We start from the raw sequence: 19,261 nt of genomic DNA, 5'->3' as shown, positions 1-19,261 counted from the left end.
CAATTTATTGTTTCACTTTTCAGGATTATTTTGGCTTTCCATTTGAAAGCATTTCACTTCATTTTAAGCAAATACAATTTCATTTCTTAAAGAGCAATACTTTGAAGGCACTGGTTGTTTATGTATTTCATGTTTATCTTATGTATTGATGGTTTTTGCTCATATCAGTTTTTCTTATAAATTTTAATGAAATAATCTATTTAACTCTAACAATTCTCTTAGAAACTCACATTTTTTTAACTTAAATTTTCATTAGGGATCATCTCCCTTAGCTAACCTAGGAGATAGCTCAAACAGAGAGAGTCGGGATTAGTTTGACAGCCATTTCTCTGAGTTCCCTGCCACCAACCACACCTTGTGGGGTTGAAGGCGTTTCTCACTGACTTGTAGGTAGGTGTAGGTGGCAAGGTCAACAACACCCATAGATGTTTGGGCCAAAACCGTGACGATTTTTCGACATGTGATGGATGAGGATGATAGCTCTCGGTGAGACGATTCTAACGCAATGAGAATCATCTGATTCCGAGTTGTCGTTGAGGAGTTATGAATTTTTGAAGTCATATGTTGGGGTTGTGACTTATGTTTAAGGTCGGCCTAAGGATATTTTAGGCATGTGATAGTTGGACAACCCCTAGAATGTGATGTTTTGGAGCCCTCTTATTGTGTATAAATAAGAGGTGAGTATGAGGCTTGTTAATCATCCATTCGTGCAACATCTTCTCAACAGAAGGACTTGGTGGAGAGAGGAGACTATCTAGCCCTAGTCGCAACAAAAGAAGAGGCCTAGACAACGTGGAGGAGAGGGTTCGAAGTCTACAAGGGAGGCCAAGTAAGGAGACTGGTGCAAAATGTCTTTGGGTTATCTAGGTTGTTGTTTTAAGGGCTAAGTAGGCTTGCTGTGAGGCTAAGTTCATGAGAGGCAAGGACGTTGCTGTTGGAGGGTGTTTGGGCATTGTTTGGAGGGGTCGGTGCTACAGGAGGGCTGTTGTGCTAGGCCGCAGGCCATAGCACATAGCTAGGAGCTGCGTAAGGGCTGTCAAGGGTAGACTATTTCCTAAGGAGGCAGCGTGGCAAAGAAGGAGCCTTCTTAAGGTATGTCGTAGCCCTTTAAGGGCTTGTTTGGGGACTATCAAGTGGATTTAGGGCTGCAGTAAGTGCCCTAACCAGGACTGTTACGAACAACATGTGCAAACAGCAGTACAACAAAGTTTTTGGAGGGATGTTGGGTCAAAGAGTTTGACCAGTGCTTGGACCATCTTGATGGGCAACTTGAGGAAACCTTAGGTGCTGTTTGGAGGAGCCCATGTGGACTGTTGGGAAGTCTACCAAGCAGCCAAGGTGACAACAGGAACATCAGATGAGAGGCAAGAGGACAACAACAAGGAGAGTTGCAGATGTCCCCTTGGATGGTGGCTGGATTGTGTCCTAGGAGAGGACAAGTTGTTGGTGCACAGATTTGTGCAATAGCTCCTCTATTGGAAGAACAAAGGGCAAATTGGTGGAGTTTGTGGGAAGCCATGTGTAAGGGTCTCAGTGTGGGGATGCCCTAATTAGGTGTAGATGCTACAACGTGGACTTGGTCTCTCTTGGATTGTTAGAGGGCAGCATGAGAGAAGACCAAGTGTGGATGTGATTGGGCACTTATGGTCTGCTAGAGGACAACGTGATAGTGTCCAAGTTGGAGCCGGTGAGAAACACCTTGATGGACAAAGGTAGTTGCGAGAGATGTTGAAGTTGAGCTCAAGGTTTGATCAACCAGAGGAGCAGTTGTGCAGCCCTAGACTTGTGTGTGGAGAAGGACATCTACAACAAATGATGGGCAGTCCTCCTAGCCCATGTTCATTGTGGGAGATGGACATCTTGTAGTGATAGGTGGCAGCCCTATATGTCCTATGTTGGTCTTCATCGGTGCAGCGTAGGAAGACCATAGTGGGCTAAAGCCCCTGAGTAGCTGAGGAGCAATAGTGGGCAGTTGAGAGTTGTGTTGAAATTTCTAAGTCTGACATGTCAGAAATCCCTACTGCATTATCTGGTTTATTTTCTCCTACTTGTTATTTTCATTAACAAGTTATTTATAAATATAAATACTGAAAATAAACACAAATGCAGCCTTAACTCATATACAAATCAACAACTGAAATAACTGAGACAAACACACAAGGGACACCGTTATTTTTGGACAATCGTCCCCGGAAAAACCTAATGCAGGAAAACCGGTGCAACAGATATGAGGGTTTTATTATTATGTAGTTTTTGAATACATCTAGGGTGCCAGAAATGGCTCACCCAACAGAGAATGCCCTCGGCAGTAGTACCTCTCCTCGGAGACAGATATTCCGGCTGATCAATCATCGGATGAACGATCCCACAACAACAATGGTAGCTCCTTAGCTGGACAACGAAAGCTGCTCCAAGCTTCTCTGCTGCTCTGCGTCACTTTGCAGGGACTGCGTCACCCTTCCTGGCTCACCAACACTCAGTCTGCTCCATGAAAATTCTTTCGGCGTTACCTCTTGGCCCTGCATCAGCTCTGCTAGCCTCTACGTCAGCTCTTAGACCCTCTGTGTCACCCACATTGGCCTCTTCGGCCTCTACGTCCCCCAGTTGCCTCTGCGTAGCTCCCAGCTGCCTCTGCGTCGACCTCTCCAGGCTCTGCACTGTCTCTCTGGCACAATCTCTGCCTCTCTGCTATGTATTCTTGGCCTCATGCCAAACTGCCCCACTGCAACAGATCACTGGTTCGATTCTCTCAACAAACCTCGCTCCAGAAAATCGAACTGATTGATCAATTTGGGGTGTCTTCAATTGACCCTCAAGCCTCCTCTTATACTTTTCCTATTGAGTCTTCAATGGCTGAGATTAAGTCTCTAATCAACGGCTAAGATTAGGTTTGGCTTGATCCATGTAATTTAGAACATTCTCACCCAGTTTTATATTAATACACATTAATATTTTAATTTTCCTAAGTTTAAACTTAGGAACCCCATTAAAAATATTAATTATTTTAATATCTCTCCAACCGGGTGGAATTTCCCCAAACCATTTCTGGCTCATGGAGATCTTATGTGCCTTAGCCTCTTCACCAATTTTCATGCTAGATTACATCCGATGCTACCAAAAATCAACAAGTTGTTCACAAGTGGAGTTGTGAACAACTCAATAGGAGTCTTGATGTGTTGTGGCCTTGATGGAATAAGGCACAACTAGAGAGCAGATTGGATAGCCGAGATTCAGTGGCCAGATGGACTTGGAGCATTGATAGAGGCAAGAGCTGCAGATTGGGAGCCGAAGGACTGGGCAGGTACAGGGTACGACTGAGGGGAGCTGAGAGAGTCGACTTCATTAGCCAGATGGTCAGAGTATCTTGTTGAGGGTAGATTGGTTGTCGATGGACTGACACCAAGCCCCAATTTGTATCTTGTACTAGTGGATGTATGAGGGCCATTATCCCTGGTACGAGAGCCCTAGAATGTTGTATTATATGTTGATTAATATAACGAAGTTGGGTTGAAAATTGTAAAAAGTTGTCTATATTCTGTGCATGTGTGATTTACTGTTATTTATATTCCACTGTGAAAAGTAGTATCGTTGAGATTCTTGGTTTGGTAGCATCAGAGATTTTAAGATTTTATCCTAAACCCAAGGTCGTAGAAGTTCAACAAATCGAACTTCCCCTCTGCGTAACCCTTACGCAACGTCCTGGAGGATAAACTCGTCCTCCTCTCATTGCTTTTGCAAAACTGGAAACTCCTCTGAAATCCGTGATACTTCCCCTTTGCCACTTGCTACCCGATCTCCGAATCAATCTCTCCTACTGAATCACCTGCACTAGAAAATCAAACTATCCAAATCACTGAGTACCTACAACTGGTGTGTTCTCCATCTACCCATCGTCTTCTTCTTATAACCTACAGTTGGGACTCCAACAACCATGATTAAAACTTATTCGACGATTGAGATCATCTCCAAGTCGATCCATGTGAGTTTCTAGAAAATTCTCACCTTTCTCAATTAATTACTATTAACTAACCAATTTTCCTAAGTTAGACTTAGGAAAAATTTAAATGATGGTTAATTAATTTTATTGAGCTATCTTTAGGTGGAATCTTTAGAAACGACTTCTGGGTTTTGGAGAACTCATGTGTTTTAGCCTTTCCACAAAGTTTGAGACTAGAACACCATCTGATGCTACAAAAACTAACAGAGAGCAACTGCAGTTGCAATATACTCTTCTCATGGATGATTACCCTTGCTGCAGGGACCAAGAGTATTCAGTAATAGGTTGGATTAGTGTCCTTTTGTTGCAATGAGTTCTTGAGGGATAATTGCAATAGTAGTTGCAGTCAGATATTGAGGAGCACAGGGTAGTTGCAACATAGAGATATTCAGTGGACAATGTATAGATTAGTAGCAGGCAGAGACTCAGGAAACAGTTGCAGCATATGGACACAGTTGATTCAGTATACAAAATTTTGGATCTCAGTTGTAGTTGTTGCAGATGTAACAACAACTTGAGAGGGAGTGTTAGTTGCAGTGCAGTGACAAAGTTGGAAGGAATACAACGGTACGTTGCAGTGTCAGCAGCAACACCGATGCAAACATTTTCACAATCCCACCAGCTTCCTAATACAAAATCTGCCCACAGCTCCCTATGCCCCAGCAACTGAAAAAACTGAGTCTTCCAGCTCTGTGGTATCTCGACAAAGGCTGAATCATTCCTCTGGCCAACTTTGTCCAGCCTACCTGACTGAGTAGGATGACGTGGCTCTTCTTGAGCCTCTTCTACCTTTCTCTGCCTCTGCACTGGTCCTCTCTCTGGCTCGAAATTATGACGCAGGCCCTTTGCGTCACTCCTTTGCTGCTTTCTGCTTAGGAGCAGCTCTGTCTCTCGGGACAGCTGCTACTGTTGCAAATACTTCTGATTATGCTGGTGCCTTCAGTGCTCTTGTGATCAACAACCCTCTTATACCATGTTGAAATTTATGAATCTAACACATCAGAAATTCTTACTGCATTATCTGGTTTATTTCACCTACTTGTTTATTCCATTAACAAGTTATTTATACATATAAATACTGAAAATAAACACAAATGCAGCCCTAACTCATATACAGATCAACAACTAAAATACTAGACAAACACATAAGGGACACCATTATTTTTTGGACAATCATCCCTGGAAAAACCCTACTTGGGAAAACTAGTGCAGTAGTTTTGCGGGTTTTATTATTACGCAGATTTCTTGAGTACAACTAGGGTGCCAAACTGGCTCACCCAACAGAGATTTTTACACGACAGTAATACCTCTTCTCGGAGACAAATATTCAGCTTCTCAGCACTAATCTTCCCCACAAAAATCCTTCTGGTGCTTCTCCAAGGCTCTACGTTAGCCATGCTAGCCTCTGCATAGCTCTAGAACCCTCTACGTCAGCGTTCTACCTCTCTGTGTCTGCTCTCTGGCCTTCTACATCACCCACGCAGGCCCCTCAGCATTTGCGCAGTCTCTAGCTACCTCTACGTGGCTCCTGCTACCTCTGTGTAGCCTCCTCAGTTGTTGCGCTGACCCTCTGGCAATATCTCTGCCTCTTTGCTATGTACTCATTGCCCCTCACTGCAACTCAGATCATGTGTTCAAATTTTCTCAGCAAACCCTGCTCCAGAAAATGGAACTGACTGATCAATCTTGGTGTATCTTCAACTGACCCTCAAGCCTACTCTTATACTTTTCCTGTTGAGTCTTCAACGGCCGAGATTAAGTCCCTAATCAACGGCTAAGATTAGATTTGGCTTGATCCATGTCATTTAAAACATTCTCACCCAGTTTTATATTTTTTTTTTTCTATTTAAGACTAACCTAAGTACCCACGGGGTTTTGAACCGGTGACCTATCACAAGGAGTGCTTTAACAATGCACCCATTCACCATCAATCCAAAGCCCCATGGGCTCACCCAGTTTTATATTAATACCCATTAATATTTTAATTTTCCTAAGTTTAGACTTAGGAACTCCATTAAAAATATTAATTATTTTAATATCTTTCTAACCGGGTGGAATTTCCCCAAACCATTTCTGGGTCTTGGAGATCTCATGTGCTTTAGCCTCTCCACCAATTTTCATGGCTAGAGCACATCCAATGCTACCACAAATCAACAGTTCTCTGTTGTTCTCTAAGTTTTAATATTCTTTTTGGATTGAGGTATTGAATTCCTTTTTTGTTTTATTAAAATTAATGAAAGAAATAAATGTGTTTTTGATGGCCCGAAATATTTAGCAGGACTAGCAAGAACATCTATTTTGAAATTAATGGTATAGGAGAGAACACAAGGAATCTCCCATCCTCTACAACACATAGTATGTACAAGAAAAGGTATGAGTAAAAGAAATGATATCACTTTCGAACTATAAGGAAATTAAATATATCTGATTGAGATTTAATTCTAGCCTTATCATCTTTAGACTTGTACAGTCTGTCTGAGGCATAACTAAAACTGCAGGCTTTCTACAAAGTAAATGTGTTTGATCTCTTGCATTCATTGACTAATCATTTTTTCTCTGTACAGCCAAAATTGTTGGCGAGTTCCAACACAATCAGTTTTGCAAACCCAAAAGCACCTCTGTATCCACGTCTTGCTCAGGGAAAGAAGTGGAATGAGGTAAATGAAAAGTCTTTCTTTTCTTGAATCAATTCTATACTTTTATGAGTAACTTATATTCCTCAGCTTGGAAAATTTTATATTGAAAAATCTATTGTTTGATGCATTAAGTTTATCTCCCAGTTATTCTGAAATTAATTTTTCCTTTTGGAAATGGAGAATGAATAATACTTTTCCTTCAGTACAACTTCTGCAATACTTTACTTCTTGCAAACTTCTTAGAAGTTTTAGATCTAGGAATATAGCCTTTTTTTTCTCTTTCTGATAGGCAAAGTGCAAACGGATGTCTTAGAAGTTCTTGATCGAAGAATAGCATTCTTTTGCTCTTTTTCTTATGCAAAGAAACATTTACTGTTGATTTGATCTTTTTATATACAGTTTTATGCAGATACCCAATCAATAGGAACTATCTGTAAAACATTTATGGTTTTATCAAAGGCAAATTGCTTACAGGAAATTAAATAAATACATTGAGCATAACCAGTACATATTGTGGTCATGATAAATGTGGTCTTGACTAAAATTTATGATTTTAAAGTTTATATATTATCTAAATTTGTATTGCTGACCAAAAAATTAACTATCTATGCGTATCCAGTTACTGGGATTTGCTTCTTTCATAAACTAGATAATTTCTAGAATAAGTTGCACAAAACATGGAAAGATGTACATGCTTTGGAAACAAGAATGCCTGCAAATGTGACCCTCCCAAAATGGGTATTTGAGGGAAACATGGTACATTATATATATATATATATAATCCAAAATCAGCCTTTATAGATAAGGCTATACATACAAAATCAACCTTCGGATATGAGGTTATACATGCTGAAATAAAACATGAGCTAAATCTTAATACATATCCATTTCATCTTCAACATCATCAACAAAAATAGAACAAAATGCACGTTTAGCAAAAATGGAGCATAGATTGGCGCTGGTTGGTGATCGATTTTTTGATTTCCCTGGCCTGTCCTATGATTTTAATCCATGGACTGTTAGCTTCAATCACTTCTAAAATCAGATTTAACTTATGGGCAGTGCAAGGAATCAGAAAAATGTGATTATATCTACCTTCAAGAATCAAGTTCATGGCATTGAAAATAGTGCGTTATCTGTGGTAACTTGCACCACATTGGCTGAACCTACTTGCTCAATAGCAACAGATAAAACTTCAGCAATGGAATTATGATCTTTTACTTCACTTGAACAATCTTCCACTGCCAAGAATATTGCTCCTTTTGGTGATGCTGTGATGACATTGATCAATGGCCTATGCCTTGTATCCATCCATCCATTTGAGATAATGAAAATGTTTGGGCTACTTTATGAGCTATGAGTTGGTCTTAGTGCATCCACAAGAAGTTGAGTCACTTTCTAGAGCAAAACTATTTGAACTTTTTCCTAGTTTGGCCCCTTGAAACCTTGAGGGGTTGTATTAACTTCCCTCACCATATCTTGCCAATAGGGACACTTAACAACATGAAAAGTGTTACTGGGAGCATAAATGGACCTTGCTATACTGTAAGGTGAGGCATTAAGTTAGCTATCGGGTTTAACTTGTTATTTTTTGTAGCATCGGATGGTGTGTGTTGTCGCACAGAGTGTTTAGGCACTGCGACAACGCTCAGAGTAAGGGATGTCACTCTTAATCCTTACTCACTCCATTTAGACTCTCTCTTAGGCGAGTCAAGGGCGGTAGTCCCTAAGGTAAATGGATGAGAAAGCCTGTGGATCACGGGCTCTAGGAGATTTTAATGATGGACAATTTGATGAATCTAAGCGATTAAATCAAATGAATAAATTAAAAGCCAACATAAACAAGACACGACCACAAAATAAAAACAATTATAGACCAGTGCCTTCGATATTTGAATAAAACAAGCTATCCAGATCGATTTTCAATATGTGACGAAAAGTGACAATAACACTGTAGCATGCAAAAGAATTCCAGATCTAAAATGATTATCGTTGATGACTAAGATCTAGAATTAATTAATCTTTTCCAAAAGCCAGTATGATTTATCGCACCTTGACCATAGAAGAATCATAAAATTTAAGATTTAGCATTTAACATCAGAAACACCCAAGGACTTTAATTTTAGGCAATAAACATTGATGAAGTAAAACAAATCAACGGGTTAAAAAAAATTGAAATTTTGAATGGGCCATAGGCCACATTAAAATTTTTAACGTTTAAGTGAAAAACCCCTTAATTTATTTTATTTTAAATCCATAGTCACAAATTTAAATTTTTATTTATTTTTTAGAATTTTTAAAATTTCTTAAATTTTTAGAATTTCAAAAGTTTTTCATTTTTATATTTTGAAAATTTTAAAATTTTAATGATTTTATAACTCTTTTTAATTTTATTTTTTTTAGATTTTTAAGTTTTAGAACTTTTTTAATTTTTTAGATTTTAGAAATGTTAATTTTTTTTTTTTAAGGTAATTTAAGAAATTTCTAAATGTTTTAGAATCAAAATTAAAATCAAAAATAAAAAAGGGGAATGAAATGAAATATCAAAAAAAAAAAAAAAACGAAAATTTTCATTTATTAAAAATCTTAATGAAATTTAACTAAACCTAAACCACCACGAATATACAAATAAAATTAAATGAAAACAAAACTTATATACAAAATAGAACTAAGTCAAATTAGCGCATATATGCAATGAAATGGAATGTATTGTTTGTGGTTTTGCAGCTGCAGGTTCGTGTGAGGAGCAGAGGATGCAGGCAGAGAGTATGCAGAAATGAGTGGCAACGGCGTGAGGGAATGGAGCTGCGGGCTAACGGACAACGTGCAAGGGATGAAGAGGTCGACGGAGGGAGCTGCGTAGACAGGCAAAGAGTACACAAAAGTGAGGGGTAGCTGCGTGCTAAGGAGCTGTAGCAGCGTGGACGTAGAGATGGATGTGGACAGGGATGCGTGGATGGGTTTTGGGATAGAATGAGGATGAAATGGCAGTAGCGTAGGGCAGAATTGCATGGATAGGGCTGCGTATAGACGGCGGCAAGGAAGGGTTTCATATGTGCGAGTTTTGTTTGCGGGTTGGACGGAGAAGAGCAGATAGTTGAGGGTAGCGTGGACGAAAGGTAAGGGTTGGCACGTAGGTTTGAGAAATAGATGGATCTTTTGATGGCTGCCGCAATGTCGAGGGAAGACTGCGTGAGGAGGGCGAGGAGATCAGGGAGCTGTAGGCAAGGTTCTACAGGTAGCAACAAAGGCTGTAAGCCTAAAAAAAAATTCAAAATTTTTCAAGCAACAAAAAAAATTTGAAGATCCTAGGCAGCAGACAGGAAAAGAAAATAGCAGCCCAATAAACCCTTAAAAATTTCCCAGAGATTTATGAATAAAATTTATATGTTCTGCTTAAGATTTATTACTTGAAACCTCTGTAAAATCTTCTCCAGATTAAAAAAATTTAAAACCCTCGACTGCAGAAATAATGCTCCTGCAAGATATGGTTCTGAGGCTAGATCTTACCCTCCAGGGCCTAGATCTGGCTTCAAAATCAAACTTCACCTTCAGATCTACAACCTGTTCATGAAAACACAAACACCCAGAATCCCTATATACCAAAAACAGATGAAACCCCAAAAACCTTAAGTCAGAAAACTTAAAAAAAATTACAGATCTATGTACATAAATCGCAGATCTATCAGATCTAGGGAGTGTGAGTCCGACTTCGCTCCCAGATCTGATGATCTGATGCTCTCAACAACCAGATCTATCGATTTAGCACAAAAACAAAGTAAGATTTTTTGAATTTTAGAGGAGGTACTAAGCTCAAAACCCTTCATGCAGCACCCATAAAAAAATATCTTATGATAAGCCCAGGATCAAATTTAAACTGGGCTCTTCAGAAAACACGGATCAGGAGTTGGTTGGTTCAACTGAGAACTTCCTAGAACGCCCGATGAGCTAATAATCAAGGATTTTCCTGCAAAACTCAATTCAGTCGTCAACATAGAGCGAGAAAACGATAATAAAATTCAGATTTAATAGAGATACCCGCTGTTATATTCAAAACTTAAATTATCATTCAAATCCTAGCGACTGAGCAAGATACCTGTACTCAAATCGCTCTTCAGAAGCTATTATTAATGGAAAGAAAGAAATTACGCACGAAAATAATACATCTTACTGCATTTCAATGAACAGTAACACCGACGAAATTTAACCCCAAAGTCTTTCTTTGCTGCTCATAAAAAGATTACAAGAGAGAGCTCTTCGCTTAGTACACGATCAAAAGATCGGATGATATTGACTGACAAATGACCTCCTATTTAAAGATAAATCGTCCAACGGCTCGTTCGAGTGATCCTTGTCAAAGTGATCTCAACCGTTGATGAGGATCGAAATTTCTTTTAATCTCATCCGTCGAAATTTTAAATATTGAGGAAATTTCGAATTTTTCAATTAAGTGCATTTTAATAAATTCAAAAATTACAATTTTGCATTTATTTCCTCAAAATTTTGACTTTGACTTAACCCCAAGGACCCAAGGCATAAAATTTAGCAAAATAATCAATTAACCTTAGTCCCTAGACCTGTTAAGATTTTTTTTTTTAAAGGATCCATGAATTTTACCTCTGGAAAATTTAAATTTACCTAGGACATAGGACCTATGAGGGGATAAATTATTTTTCTAACCCTCAAGACACTTTACATCATGATTTTTACATTTTTTACATCTCAAGGGGAAAAACCCATTTGAAAAAGACCCTCACAGACTACCCAATTCTGCGACACAAATATAATCTAGCAGATCAAGCAATTTGTAATAAAATAACCTAACCAAATAGTTAGGATTATTCCCAAATCAATTTTACATAGAATTGATTTAGAACACTAGGACTCCCCTAAGATGCCAGTGACAAAATCCATTCCGGCTTTGGGTAAGGCTGAAGGAAAACTCTGCCAACCATCCGAAAATGGATCAGTGAGACAAAAAACCTCCGGGAATGTAGATCGTCACCAGAAAAGTAGGTTCACCTAGGTGATTACATACACGACACAGATCTGCTGAGATTATTTACATTATACACATGCAGACTGGGTTTACATTATAAGATGATCCTTAGGCTGATGATGATAGTTGAACGGCATGGATACGTCGATCAGGCGCTATCCCTTTTGCGAAAAAGGGGGTGTACTGCTATGGGTCGTTGACACGTAGTGGTCAACATCTGGCTCTACTTGGGGACATGTTGCTGCACTAGAGGAATGTGAGAATCTAGAATCTGCATCCAAGCAACACACAACAAAACATAAGTAGCGTCCATCCAAAAATCATCATATAACATTAAGCACAGGAAAGATATAAGCTCTTCATTTATTAACTAGTCTAACAACATGAAAAACCAAATCTAACTACAAACTGAAACACTAAAATAACAGGGCATAAGGTTAGAAATACAATACAAAGATGCCCCATGGCATCAGATGTGTTCAATATAGTGCATACTGAGCATTTGCCTGCTTTCAGGCAAATTTGTTGGCTGTTTCTCGGATGTGCCATGTCCAATCCTGCATACGGTAGGACTTTTTCTTATCCGAAAATCAAGCTGCTCGCGACCATCTGATGCATCAAATCGCTTTCTCATTCTCTTTCTCTTTATGGTAGGTTGTATCACTGATGACATGGAACATTCTGCTTCAAAACTCTCAGATGAAGTATGTAAGATATGCGTGACATGTCTTTCTTCATTTTGCATCTGATTTTTATCGTTTTCAATTTTATCTGGGTCACCTTCAATTAACCACTTTTCAATGGAACAAATGACCTCCTCATAATAAGATGGAGCTTGTTGTAGCAGATAAGGAGGCTTCTGATCTGTTGACGTCTCCTTGTTTCTTTCATCCTCTGACCGATGCTGAAATTTCTATACCTGTATTGTAATGGCATCCATCTGGCTAGAGTGTTCAACCCAATGTTGCACGAAGCGGAAGCGCGGAGCGCGGAAGCGTCATTTTCCAAAAATCTAGGGAGCGAAGCGTCCGCGGAAGCGTCTGCTATATATATATATTTTTATATATTTTTTTGCATTTATACTCAAAACAAACATCCCAAATACCAAATTAATTGTAGAAGACATGAAAACATGCATATTTTTGCATAAATCAAGATAGATATGGCATCCATGATTCCATTGTAGTTACTAGTATGTACAACAATCATCTATATTCTAGCTATTACAAACATACATCAAATTTTTAAGCATATTATAAAACATAAAACTATAAAAAGTATTAACCCGCGTATATGAAGACCTAGACCTTGCTGTAGCAAAACCGTGAATTGTAGGAGGCTTGAGGAGGAACCTTAAGGCTTAAGCCCCACCAGCAGTACATTGAATACCTAGTAGATCAGCATAGGTGGAAGCATAGTTGGACATAAGATCACAGTGATTTGAAGCAAGGTAAGGGCAACAAACTACATTAGCAAGAATTGCAGACTTTACAAGGAAGTCTCTCAGATCTACTCTCACAGTGTATTGATAATTTGATACTGCACCTTTGGAATAATTGGACGTTCGTTATATGGCTATGCTCTTGCTCCTGGTATGATTTACCAATAGTGTCATATGATCATTGGCATATGCTTCAGTATGATTCTTTGCATTATGACATTTGTTCATGACATCAATTCAATATGGACATGTCACTTGCTTCAGTCATATATATGTTATCGTTTCTCATATAGATCAATATTGGTATGGCTTCCCAATATTGGCAATGATGGGTATAAACCTATAAGCAGAGACTTCTTCATTCTTATATGCACTTAGCATTATGTATGGATATCACTGCTCAAATAGCTTGAGTATGGTATTGCTATGTTCTAATTACAGCAGTATATGAATATATAGAAGTGCATCCATCAGTTCAGTAGATGACTGCGCTTCCGCTTGCGCCACGCAATCCGCCCTTTTTCAATGTATATTCATTGAGTTGACATTGTATTCAGAGCAGTAAGACCGTATATTCAGGCTACAATGCTCAAGTTATATGGTATTAGGAATCCTATATGAGAATGATGTCATATTGGTGGGTTGCGTCCAGGTTGCGTCCAGGTTGCGTGCAGGTTGCGTGCAGGTTGCGTCCAGGTTGCGCGATTCCGGGGGGCCGCAACCTCAAATGGCAGGAATCGTTTTTTTAACCCGGAATCGCGCCACCTCAAAAACGGAATCGCGCTTCCAGTGTGGATTCCGGGACGCTTCGCTCCGATCCGCGATTCTGGGTTTGGATCCGGCGGGGGGGGGGCGATTCCTGCAACACTGGTTCAACCTTCATAGCACTGACTTCCTTGGCATGGTCTTCCTCCATGCTCAATAACTTATTTTGAAGACATATCTGACTAGCTTCCATATCTTTTATTGCTTTGTCATTCTTTTCTTTCATGCCCATGAAACAATTTTCCATATTGTTCATCTCTTTCTTATGACTTCCTTGCATGGTAGCCAACTGATTATTATAATCGAATGTCATGATGGTCATTTCTTCATCCATAGTTAATAACTTGTTTTGCATAGAATTAATTTCTCTATCATGATTAGCTTTCATGGTTTCCATCTCCTTATCTCGCTTTTCCTGGTGGATGTATAAAGTTCTCATATCCTTGACGTAATCAGTTACAAATTTTTCTTGATTAATCTCCATATTTTTTACCAGCCGCATTAGTTCTTCTATAATTTGCTTCTCATTTTCCCTTTCATTGTCGACACTGATTTGATAACTTGTTCCTGCTTTTCCACTATCATGGATTTGATCTGCAACGGTACAGGTGGATGGCACATTCTGATATGGAGAATTGTCTTGAAATCTTTCATCGACAGCTCGATCATTCACAAGATCACTTTCATTCTGTTGCATAATTTTAGGGGCACAAGGCGAGCTATCTTGATAACCATATCTATCTTTTAAAGCATTGACGATGTCTTGTAAAGAAGCGAAAGAATCTTCAGGACAATTATTAAACCAATTCAAAGCATCACCCTCTAAAGAAAAGGCAAATAGACACATTTTGACATCTTCATGATCATATTGGGGAGAACTACAATATATGAGCATTATACGAGTAAACCTGCATAAATGCTTTCTAACAGCGTCTAAATCACTACCCGAGAACAAAGACAATTTATGAATGGCCACTTACGGAATATCATGGAGAACATCAGTAAAATGAGACGGGGTAAACGAATAATCCATGATGAATAATGAGGGACCAAATGGATGATAGAGAGAGACCTTTGCTCAAGAAATTCAAGAGATCCACAAGAAGAGAGCTTCTAGTAGAAATTCTTGTAGAAATGAAAGAAGTGGAGTCGCCACTTGAACATGAATCTAACTCTAAGGTCCAAAAGACAAACAAACAATCAGATATAAGGGAGGGCTTCTTGTCTGAGAAATAATAAATGGAAGAAGTGGAGTCGCCACCCAAACAAGAAACGAACCGAAATGTCCAGGTGCTAAAGGTGCAGATGAAACGATTAACGAGATGACGAAAGATAGGGCGATGAAAAGATCAAATGACGTCAGGAAATGTTGTGCCTCTTGACAGGCTAATGAATGGCGGAAAATATGAGATGATTAAAATGATGTTGAGAAACCAAGGACAGAAGAACTCTATCCCTGGCAACAGCGCCAAAAAATGTTGTCGCACAAAGTGTCTAGGCACTGCGACAATGCTCAGAGTAAGGGCTGTCACTCTTAATCCTTACTCACTCCATTTAGACTCTCTCCTAGGCAAGTCAAGGGGGGTAATCCCTAAGGTAAATGGATGAGAAAGCCTGTGGATCACGGGCTCTAGGAGATTTTAATGACGGACAACTTGATGAATCTAAGTGATTAAATCAGATGAATAGATTAAACGCCAACGTAAACAAGACACGACCATAAGATAAAAACAATTATAGACTAGTGCCTTCGATATTTGAATAAAACAAGCTATCCAGATCGATTTTCAATATGTGACGAAAAGTGACAATAACACTGTAGCATGCAAAGGAATTCCAAATCTAAAATGATTATCGTTAATGACCAAGATCTAGAATTAATTAATCTTTTCCAAAAGCCAATATGATTTATCGCACCTTGACCATAGAAGAATCATAAAATTTAAGATTTAGCATTTAACATCAGAAACACCCAAGGACTTCAATTTTAGGCAATAAACATTGATGAAGTAAAAAAAATCAACGGGTTAAAAAAAATCGAAATTTTGAATGGGCCATAGGCCACATTAAAATTTTTAACGTTTAAGTGAAAAACCTCTTAATTTATTTTATTTTAAATCCTTAGTCACAAATTTAAATTTTTATTTATTTTTTAGAATTTTTTAAAATTTTTAAATGTTTAGAATTTCAAAAGTTTTTTCATTTTTATATTTTGAAAATTTGAAAATTTTAATGATTTTAAGACTTTTTTTAAATATATTTTTTTTATAGCGAATTTAATAAATGTCTAAAAGTTTTAGAATCAAAATTAAAATCAAAAATAAAAAAGGGGAATGAAATCAAATATTAAAAAAAAAAAATCGAAAATTTTCATTTATTGAAAATCTTAATGAAATTTAACTAAACCTAAACCACCACAAATGTACAAATAAAATTAAATGAAAACAAAACTTATATACAAAATAGAACTAAGTCAAATTAGCGCATATATGTAATGCAATGGAATGTATTGTTTGTGGTTTTGCAGCTGCAGGTTCGCATGAGGAGCAGAGGACGCAGGCAGAGAGTACACAGAAATGAGTGGCAACTGTGTGAGGGAATGGAGTTGCGGGCTAACGGACAATGTGCAGGGGATGAAGAGGTCGACGGAGGGCGCTGCGTAGACAGGCAGAGAGTATGTAGAAATGAGGGGCAGCTGCGTGATAAGGAGCTGTAGCAGTGTGGATGCAGAGATGGATGTCGACAGGGATGTGTGGATGGGTTTTAGGATAGAATGAGGATGAAATGGCAGCAGCGTAGGGAAGAACTACGTGGATAGGGCTGCGTATAGAGGGCAGCAAGGAAGGCTTTCAGATGTGTGAGTTTTGTTTTCGGGTTGGACGAAGAAGAGCAGATAGCTGAGGGTAGCGTGGATGAAAGGTAAGAGTTGGCACGCAGGTTTGAGAAATAGATGGATCTATTGATGGCTGCGGCAATGTCGAGGGAAGACTGCGTGAGGAGGGCGAGATCAGGGAGCTGTAGGCAAGGTTCTGCAGGCAGCAACAAAAGGCTGTAAGACTAAAAAAAATTTCAAAAATTTTCAGGCAACAAAAAATTTTGAAGATCCTAAGCAGCAGACAAGAAAAGAAAATAGCAGCCCAATAAACCCTTAAAAATTTCCTAGAGATTTCTGAATAAAATTTATATGTTCTGCTTCAGATTTATTACTTGAAACCCCTCTAAAATCATCTCCAGATAAAAAAAAAAATTAAAACCCTTGATTGTAGAAATAATGCTCCTGCAAGAGATGGTTCTGAGGCTAGATCTTACCCTCCAAGGCCTAGATCTGGCTTCAAAATCAAACTTCACCTTCAGATCTGCAACCTGTTCATAAAAACACAAACACCCAGAATCCCGATATACCAAAAAAGGATGAAACCCCAGAAACCGCAAGTCAGAAAAATTTAAAAAAATTACAGATCTATGTACATAAATCGTAGATCTATCAGATCTAGGGAGTGTGAGTCCGACTCCGTTCCCAAATTTGATGATATGAGGCTTTCAACAGCTAGATCTATCGATATAGCACAAAAAAAAATTAATATTTTTTGAATTTTAGAGGAGGTACTAAGCTCAAAACCCTTCATGCATCACCCATAATAAAAATATCTTATGATAAGCCCGGGATCAAATTTAAACTGGGCTCTTCAGAAAACACGGATCGGGAGTTGGCTAGTTCGGTCGAGAACTTTTCCGAATGCCCAATGATCTAATAATCAAGGATTTTCCCTCAAAACTCAATTCAGCCGTCAACATAGAGCGAGAAAACGATAATAAAATTCAGATTTAATAGAGATACCTGCTATTATATTCAAAACTTAAATTATCATTCGAACCCTAGCGACTGAGCAAGATACCTGTACTCAAATTGCTCTTCAAAAGCTATTATTAATGACAAAAAAGAAACTACGCACGAAAATAATACATCTTATAGCATTTACATGAAGAGTAACACCAGCGAAATTTAACCCCAAAGTCTTTTTTTATTGCTCATAAAAAGATTACAAGAGAGAGCTCTTCGCTTAGTACACGATCAAAAGATCGGATGCTACTGACTGACAAATGACCTCCTATTTAAAGATAAGTCTTCCAACGGCTAGTTCGAATGATCTTTGTCAAAGTGATCTCGACCGTTGATGAGGATCAATTTTTTTTTTAAACTCATCCGTCGAAATTTTAAATATTGAGGAAATTTCGAATTTTTCAGTTAAATGCATTTTAATAAATTCAAAAATTACAATTTTGCATTTATTTCCTCAAAATTTTGACTTTGACTTAACCCCAGGGACCCAAGGCATAAAATTTAGCAAAATAATCAATTAACCTTACTCCCTGGACCTGTTAAGATTTAATTTTTTAAAGGATCCATGAATTTTATCTCTGGAAATCTTAAATTTACCTAGGACCTAAGACCTATGAGGGGATAAATTATTTTTCTAACCCTCAAGACACCTTACATCATGATTTTTACATTTTTTACATCTCAAGGGGGAAAAACCCATTTGAAAAAGACCCTTACAGACTATCTAGTTCTGCGACACAAATATAATCTAGCAGATCAAGCAATTTGTAATAAAATAACTTAACCAAATAGTTAGGATTATTCCCAAATCACTTTTACATAGACTCGATCTAGAACACTAGGACTTCCCTAAGATGCCAGTGACAAAATCCATTTTGACTTTGGGGTAAGGCTGAAGGAAAACTCTGTCGACCATTCAAGAATGGGTTGGTGAGACAAAAAACCTCCCGGAATGTAGATCGTCACCAGAAAAGTAGGTTCACCTAGGTGATTACATACACGACACGGATTTGCTGAGATTATTTACATTATACACACGCAAACTGGGTTTATATTATAATATGATCCTCAGGCTGATGATGATAGCTGAACGGCACGGATACGTCGATTAGGCGCTATCCCTTTTGTGAAAAAGGGGGTGTACTGCTATGGGTCATTGACACGTAGTGGTCAATTGTGTGCTAGTCTCAAACGTTGTCGAGAGGCTGAAACACATGAGTTCTCCAGAACCCAGAAATCGTTTTTGGAAATTCCAACTAGAGATAGATCAATTCAATTAATTGATCAATAATTAAAAAATGCCTAAGTCTAACTTAGGGAAATCAGTTAATTAATAAGAATTAATTGAGAAAGGTTAGAATTCTCTACAAATTCACATGGATCGACTTAGAGATGATCTTAGCCATCGATAACGAATTAATCGTGGCCGTTAAAGACTCAACTGGAGATTATAGGAGGAGGTCGATGGGGTTGGAGAAGGACACACATAAAGAGTGAGTTCCTTGGCAGAGGTCGAGTTTCCCAGCACCGATGATTCAACAGAAAGAAGTTTGAGCCGAAGAGGGGATGCAGAGACAGTGAG

At 38.4% G+C, this 19,261-nt stretch overlaps 1 protein-coding gene across 3 annotated transcripts in view; it reads left to right on the top strand.

Annotated features, from left to right (window-relative positions):
- LOC149141154 (nucleotide pyrophosphatase/phosphodiesterase-like) overlaps nt 1–19,261 on the top strand; it is a 346,054-nt gene that overhangs the window by 159,055 nt on the left and 167,738 nt on the right. For all 3 annotated transcript variants that reach the window (XM_089453120.1, XM_089453118.1, XM_089453119.1), the window contains one exon: nt 6,562–6,654. In XM_089453120.1, coding sequence (XP_089309246.1) covers nt 6,562–6,654 — 93 coding nt within the window. The remainder of the gene's footprint in view (nt 1–6,561; nt 6,655–19,261) is intronic.

The sequence above is a fragment of the Pinus tabuliformis genome, chromosome X, assembly GCF_031772625.1.
Source record: "Pinus tabuliformis cultivar Carrire ecotype Pingquan chromosome X, CPIR1, whole genome shotgun sequence".
Classification (NCBI taxonomy): Eukaryota; Viridiplantae; Streptophyta; class Pinopsida; order Pinales; family Pinaceae; genus Pinus; species Pinus tabuliformis.
Note: the sequence above shows the minus strand (reverse complement) of the source record. Positions and strands in the feature narration are given on the sequence as shown.